This window comes from Zeus faber (assembly GCF_960531495.2).
Source record: "Zeus faber genome assembly, chromosome: 14".
NCBI lineage: Eukaryota > Metazoa > Chordata > Actinopteri > Zeiformes > Zeidae > Zeus > Zeus faber.
In genome coordinates, this window is record NC_137200.1 from 30,961,478 (window position 1) to 30,968,977 (window position 7,500).

At 46.9% G+C, this 7,500-nt stretch overlaps 1 protein-coding gene across 1 annotated transcript in view; it reads right to left on the reverse strand.

Moving 5' to 3' along the window:
• Positions 1–7,500, reverse strand: part of LOC307240045 (macrophage colony-stimulating factor 1 receptor 2-like) — a 21,071-nt gene that overhangs the window by 7,072 nt on the left and 6,499 nt on the right. Inside the window, exons 2-11 of the mRNA XM_080013620.1 lie at positions 5,546–5,845; positions 5,144–5,434; positions 4,757–4,893; positions 4,515–4,677; positions 4,123–4,420; positions 3,910–4,025; positions 3,671–3,782; positions 3,374–3,579; positions 3,166–3,287; positions 2,949–3,075 (exon numbers count right to left, since the gene is read on the reverse strand). Of these exons, the coding sequence (XP_079869746.1) occupies positions 2,949–3,075; positions 3,166–3,287; positions 3,374–3,579; positions 3,671–3,782; positions 3,910–4,025; positions 4,123–4,420; positions 4,515–4,677; positions 4,757–4,893; positions 5,144–5,434; positions 5,546–5,845 (1,872 nt within the window). The remainder of the gene's footprint in view (positions 1–2,948; positions 3,076–3,165; positions 3,288–3,373; positions 3,580–3,670; positions 3,783–3,909; positions 4,026–4,122; positions 4,421–4,514; positions 4,678–4,756; positions 4,894–5,143; positions 5,435–5,545; positions 5,846–7,500) is intronic.

Here is a 7,500-nt window from a genome sequence, read left to right on the forward strand (position 1 = left end):
GAGCCAGTCCAGGGGTATTTCCTAATTGCAGGTAATTTATTTTTTCTAATTGTACACAATACGTGGGATGTTATACATAGTAGTGCCTCCATATTTATATACTATATATTGATATTATTTCATATTATGGGTTATGATTATAGTGGGACTGAACAAACCTTGGCAAAAGAAAGTGTGCACACGCACTATATGTACACGCAATACAATAATTTGTGACCATTGTCCTCTTAAATAAGAACATGATCAAAAGTTTGAATTTGCAAGTTGGTGTATGAATTGTTTCAGTTTCTTTTTTTTTTTTTTACAGTGATTTTAAGCGAAAACAATTTAGTATAAATGGAATGTGCAGATTAGTTTACGTGAAAAGGCAAGTACAGTAATCGATTGCCAGGGTGCTTTTCTACCTTTATTAATATCTACAACATCTTCCATATTTAGTAATCATGTGTTTAAATATTTAAATATTTTTCCATCAGTAATTCTTTCTCTTTAGATGTGAAAGAAGTCAAATCCTGTATTGATCCTGTATTGAACTGCTTTCCACTGATTGGTTGATCCTTTAATTATTGAGGAGGACGTACGACTCCACCGAGTCGGACTGGTGTCGCTCCAAGCAGCGTCTAGAAAACCCTCTGAGCTCCGACTGCCTATGTTAGCGAGACTATTGTGGATCAGGATTGGTTCATTTAGGTTTGGATAAGGTTTGTTAGCTTTAGCTCTAATCTATCTTAGGCTAGTTTTAGCTGTGTCAGGTAAGGTTAGGCTAGCTTAGCTGTAGTTAGGTTAGGGTAAAGGTCGATTAATCATTGCAGTGGTTTTTGTATTTTTACATTTTGATATATTTTGCGCCTGTCTGGCTTGGAAACTAAGATTTGTAGCATGGCAAAATTTGGGTACAATTAGATGTGCAATAACAGTAAAAGAGGGCAGCGCTGCCAGCAGGTTTCTGCCGACGTCTGCAATCAACAAGCTGATGCGGCGCAAGGCAAAGAGAGAAGTGACAAAGGAAAAGGAAAAGGCGTACAACGAGTTGAATGAGAGGTTGGACAGTAAGGAAGGAGAAAAGTACTTGTACCGATTGGCAAGACAAAGGGACCAAGCTGGGAAGGATGTACAGCAGGTTAAGGGTGATGAAGGATAATGATGGGAATGTGCTGACTAGTGAGGAGAGTGTGTTGAGAAGGTGGAAGGAGTACTTTGAGGAGTTGATGAATGAAGAAAATGAGAGGGAGAGAAGAGTGGAAGATGTCGGGATAGTGGATCAAGAAGTGCAGCAAATTAGCAAGGATGAGGTGAGAACAGTATTAAAGAAGACGAAGAGTGGAAAGGCAGTTGGCCCAGATGACAAACCTGGGGAAGCATGGAAATGTTTAGGTGAGATGGCAGTGACGTTCCTAACGGACTGTTTAACACCATCCTGGAAGGGGAGAGGATGCCGGAGGAGTGGAGCAGAAGTGTACTGGTACCATCTTCAAGAATAAGGGAGACCTACAGAGCTGTTGTAACTACAGGGAATAAAGTTGATCAGCCACAGCATGAAGCTATGGGAAAGGGTAGTGGAGGCTAGGTTAAGAGGAGCGGTGGGGATCAGCGAGCAGCAGTATGGTTTCATGCCAGGAAAGAGTACTACAGATGACATGTTTGCTTGAAGAACACTGATGGAAAAGTACAGGGAAGGCCAGAGAGGGTTGCACTGCATCTTTGTGGATTTAGAGAAAGCGTATGATAGGGTGCCGAGAGAGTGTGGTATTGCACGAGGAAGTCGGGGGCGGCAGAGAAGTAGATAAGAGTGGTACAGGATATGTATGAGGGCAGTCAGACAGTAGTAAGGTGTGCAGTAGGCATGACCAAGGCCTTCAAAGTGGAGGTGGGACTGCATCAAGGATCAGCTCTGAGCCCTTTCTTGTTGCAGTGGTGATGGACAGGTTAACAGATGAAATCAGGCAGGAGTCTCTGTGGACTATGAAGTTCACGGATGACATTGTGATCTGTAGCGAGAGTAGGGAGCAGGTTGAGGAGAGCCTGGAGAAGTAATAATAATGATAATTATAACTTAAATTTATAAAACGCCTTTCAAAAAACCGGGTGCCAGTGGAGGTGGATGAGGGTGGGGGTGATGGGGGCTTGGTGTGAATGAGAACCCTGGCAGCCAAGTTCTGCACATATTGGAACCTGTCCAGGGCTTTGCTGGAAACCCTGGACAAGACTCCGTTAAAGTGGAGGCATGTATTAGAGAGAAGAGGAACGAAAGTCTTCAGAAGTCAGACAGGATACATGTGCCTGAATTGGAGGGAGGGCGGCGAAAAGATGAGAATGCAAGGAGTGGGGGTGGAGAAGGCGGATGAGTTCAAGTACTTGAAGTTGACCATCCCAAGCAGCGGAGAGGTGAAGAAAAAAGTACAGGCAGGGTGGAGTGGGAGGAGAAGAGTGTCCGGAGTGATCTGTGACAGAAGGGTTCCAGCAAGAGTGAAGGGGAAGGTGTACAGGACGGTAGTGAGAGCAGCCATGTTGTACGGTTTAGAGGCGGTGGCACTGACAAAAAGGCAGGTGGATGAAGTGGAGGTGGCAGATTTGAGGATGTGGAGGTTTTCATTGGGAGGGACAAGGATGGACAAGATTAAGAATGAGGACATTAGAGGGACAGCTCAGGTTGGACAGTTTGGTGGAACAGGGAGAGAGGCCAGATTGAGATGGTTTGGACACGTGTGGCGGAGAAATGAGAGTTACATTGGGAGGAGGAGGCTGAGGGTGGAGCTGCCAGGCAAGAGGAAAAGAGGAAGCCAAAGAGAAGCTTGATGGAGGTGCTGAGGGAGGACATGCAGGCGGGTGGTGTCAGGGAGGAAGATACGCAGAACAGAAGGTATTGGAGGCAGATGATCCGCTGTGGCCGCCCCTAATGGGAGCAGCCAAAAGAAGAGAAGAGGTAAACCAAGCTTCATCAGTCGTACCGAGACGGAGGCGGTCTCTGGGAAACTCCCACTTGTGGTTGTACGGCAGCTGCGAGGGGTCGATGTAACTGTAGTTGTTGCTGTGGTTATTATCAATGATCTTCCAGCGAACCTCGTAGCGGGGTTTCTGGCAGAGCAGAGAAACACGTTAGCTGCTGGTTGAAATATTCCTGCGGGTCCTCAGATCTCATTCGTAGCCGCAGAAGCTCAGGTTCACCTGCTTGTACTTGTAGAGGACGATCACGAGGAGGAAGAAGAGTACGACAGCCGTGCCGGATGCTCCCATCAGAGTCGGGCTGAGAAGCGAGGCGTCGGGTCTTCCGGAGGCCCGGCTAACGTCTGAACAATGGACAATGGATGGTTCCATAAAGCATCATTTAATAACTCAAATTGTAGATGTGATGGTTTCGGCTTTTCAGACTCACAGGAGACGAAGACGTCTCGAGACTCCCCGATCAGGCTCTGCGCCAGGCACTCTACTGTTACGTCATCCCCGATGGATGGCAGAACCAACTCCTCCCTCTGCTCCTCCTCCTGCTCCTCTCGTTCCTCTCGCTCATCCCTCTGCTCCTCCTGCCGGAGCGAGGTCCGCCCCGCTGGTGGAACCTGGTAACTGCTGTTACCTCCACACCTGCCCAGTGGAATCAATCTGTTACCCGGCAGCCATCAGGTTTTCACTGACGAGCCATATCGAGATTCATCCTTCTAATCGTTGTACGTACGTGTCGGTGATGCCGGGGCAGATGAACCAAAGGATTGTGGGTAACGGGTATCCCGTGGCGCTGCAGGCGAGGGTTCTGTTCGCAGTCAGTTTGAGTCCGACACTCGGAGAACCTGAGAGAGGAGCCAAGACAAATTCAAACTTTTATTCCATTCAGTTATTGATCTAGAGTCCCGGCAGGCACTGCGCCAGCGTGGCATGGCTGCGAACGAGGGGGAGAGAGATGTCTCAGCTTCTTACGGTAAACCCGGAGGTTGATGGTTTGGGTGCCGTTAAAAAACAGAGATGAGAAGAAGAATGTGTAGCGCCCCCTGTCCTCAAACCGCACTCTGCTTAGCACAAGGCTGGAGATGCACCTGAAAGGCGACAAAAAAAAAATCCACCGTGGTATCAGTAGAAGGCGTTATAGCCCCAACAGGAGAGGAACTTAGCCTGATCAGTAGGAGCGTGAACCTGTCTTGAGCCGTGCAACTCTCTTGGCGCGTTGTGAGGCTCTGCGCCGGTGTCCTCCACTGCTGCAGATGTAGAGGAGGGTAGGTTTCTGTCATGAAGCTCAGCTTAGCGTCCGTACCCTCCCACACGTCCACTATGCTGGCCACTCCTCCATTGACTTCCGCTGCACCACTGCTGATCTTAGCCCCGTGAACATCTGTTCTGTTAGCGCTCACATTAGCCAGCAGCTTCCCGTTGACTTCCACATCACTGATGCTGGCATTAGTGAGCTGCAGGTAGATCCGTAGATAGGGTGCATCTGGAGACGAGGAGAGGGGCCGTGAGTAAACCTGGAGATATTGATCTATGAATCAATCAATAGTTCAATCAAAAACCCAAAAGCTTCAACATACCCAACACAGTTAGCTTAGCGGTCGCCACAGAGCTCCCAGCCGGGTTGGTTGCCGTGCAGGTGAACAGGCCGCAGTGCTTAAGTCGGACGGAAGGTAGCCACACTGAGCTGTTGATGGAGGGCTCTCTGCTGTCCGTGTTAAGATGGCTGGAGACATTCAGCTCCTGCACGGGCACACACACAGGTTAAAGGGCGCGGCTCAGAGATCCCAGAATGCACATGGCTCCCCCTGCTGGCGCTCACCTGGATGAGAGGGTGAGACCAGAGCAGGGTGAACTGGTGAGACGGGTTGGTGGAGAAACAGCTGATCTGCAAACTCTCTCCTTCCAGACGGAGAAACCAGGAACGAGAAATGGAGAGAGAGGGAGGAGAACGTACCCCTGAGGGAGGGAGAGAGAGAGAGAGAGAGACAGAGAGGGAGAGAGAGAGACAGAGAGAGACAGAGAGAGAGACAGAGAGAGAGAGAGAGAGACAGAGAGAGACAGAGAGAGTGGGGGAAAGATAAGGAGAGAAAGGGAAGTGGGAGAGAGAGAGAGAGAGTCTATTTACATGTCGATTGAGAAAATGATTGATTGATGAATTGAGTTATCCTCTATATGTTGACTAATTTAATCAGTTGACTGATCCTACTGGGTTCCTCCAGGAGGCTGAGGGGGGCGGATTTATACTCCTTCCCGTCTCTCCATGCTGTGCAGACGTAGCGCCCCCTGTGGGCGGAGCTAACATTCCTGATCAGAGCCCCCCGCTGGGGATCGATGGTGACATCCATGCCCTGGGGCAGGGCATGCCCCCCTCCGGCCACAGCCAATCGGAGGGCCAGACCACTGGCCGAGGGGTCTGTCAACAAGCACTCAAAGAGGAAGTTCTGCCCCTCCTCCACCTTGGGGCGGGATCGAGGGGTGACGAAGAGAGTGGAGGAGTCTGAAGGGAGGGAGGGATAGATTGATACATTTATCAGTTGGTAGACTGATCAGTTGATCAGATGGATTGACAGACAGACAGACAGACAGCCAGGCACACAGTCAGACAGACCTTTGACGTAGATGTGGGTCCATGTGTCCAGGTGGTCTAACCCCTTGTCCTGGTACCTGCAGCAGTACGTTCCGGTGTGTCGTGGCTCCGAGTGGTGGACGCTGATGATGGCCCCGAGGTCGTCATGGTAACGCAGCTGGAAGGCGGTGGAGGACCACACCACGGCAACAGAGGAGAGGTTTCCAAGGCACCGCAGGGAGAAGGCGGAGCCGACGTCCAGGACGACCTTGGAGCCGCTCAGGAGGGGGGTCCAGCCCAAGAGAATGGAGGGGGGGCTGAGCTCTGCTCGGGCTGGGAGCTCTGCGGAGGAGAAACCAAAACCATCATTATAATGACTCAAATATTTCTCATATTAAGAAATGTGATGTAAAATCTTCATGTTTGATCTTTTCTAACTTCATAACTAATATAACTTCATTGGTAATATGACTTTTAAACAAATATAACTTCATAACTAATATAAATTCATAACTAGTATAACCTCATAACTTACACAACTTCATGAGTAATATAACTTCATAACTAATATAACTTCATGAGTAATATAACTTCATAACTAATAACTTCATGAGTAATATAACTTCAGAACTAATATAACTTCATGAGTAATATAACTTTATAACTAATGTAACTTCATCACTAATACAATTTCATAACGAATATAACTTAATTAGTAATACAACTCCATACCGTATGTGACAAATAATCTTGGATATTGGATAGACACAACCAATCACAGCATTGGAACTTGAACTTAACTAATATAACTTCATAACTAATATAACTTCATAAATAGTATAACTTCATAACTAATCTAACTTCTTAAATAGTACAACTTCATAACTAGTACAACTTCATAACTAATATAACATCATTAGTAGTACAACTTCATAACAAATATAACTTGATTTGTTATATAACTTCATACCTAATATAACTTCATAAATAATATAACCTCATTAGTAATATAACTTCATAACTCATATAACTCTATAACTAATATTACTTCATAACTAGTACAACTTCATAACTAATATAACTGCATTAGTCATATAACTTCATAATTTATATAACTTCATCACAAATATAACTTCATATGAAGTGTAACTTCATAACTTATATAACTTAATAACTAGTACAACTTCATAACTAATATAACTGCATAAGTGATATAACTTCATAACTAAACTATGCTCCCTCTCACCTGAAAGCCACAGTGAGACGATAGTGTTGCTGATCAAGCCAAAGGAGCAAGACGCAGTCACCGCTATGTCCCTGGGAGCCTTCCCCTGTGAACAGCAGTGGCTCTGGCAGATGTTTGGCTCATTGACTGTGGCCATCGTCAGGATTATCTACACTCTGAAGCCTGTGTTTCCCCTTGGAACTAGAATTGGACTGAAATTGTATCTAAATGAATGTTTAACCACTACTGTGCTTTTTCTTGGGTGGTGTTGTGCAGAACGGTGCCACCTCCCACTTGGGGAGAGGCAGAATGACAAAGTTATGATAAAATGTCTTTAAACTGCTCCTCCATTTGCTGAGCCTGGACACCCCCCCGCTGTGAGCCTGCTGTGACCTGAAACCCGCATTTCTACCACCTACGGCTCATTCCTCTGCAGATGTATTTGGTAAGCGGGTTTTCGTCTTGAGTTGCAAAGATTCATTCACTTGTGCGACTCATCTTCTTTCAAGATGTATTTGACCAACACAGATGTGAGACTGCTATCGAGTGACGAATGAGACTGAGAATGATTCCGATTGTAGAGAGGATTTGAACGCACCACGGGAAGCAGCATCGCACCCCCAAGAGGAGGTCACCTCCGGTTCCGCCCCCTCGGAAGAAATCAAAAGCCTTTCCCCCAGGGAGCAGCTCTGCCTGGGAAACCTGCTGAGGTGTTTCCTCATCTTCTCTCGTCTGTCTTTTCCTTTTTCCTTTTTCCTTTTTGTGCGCCTGG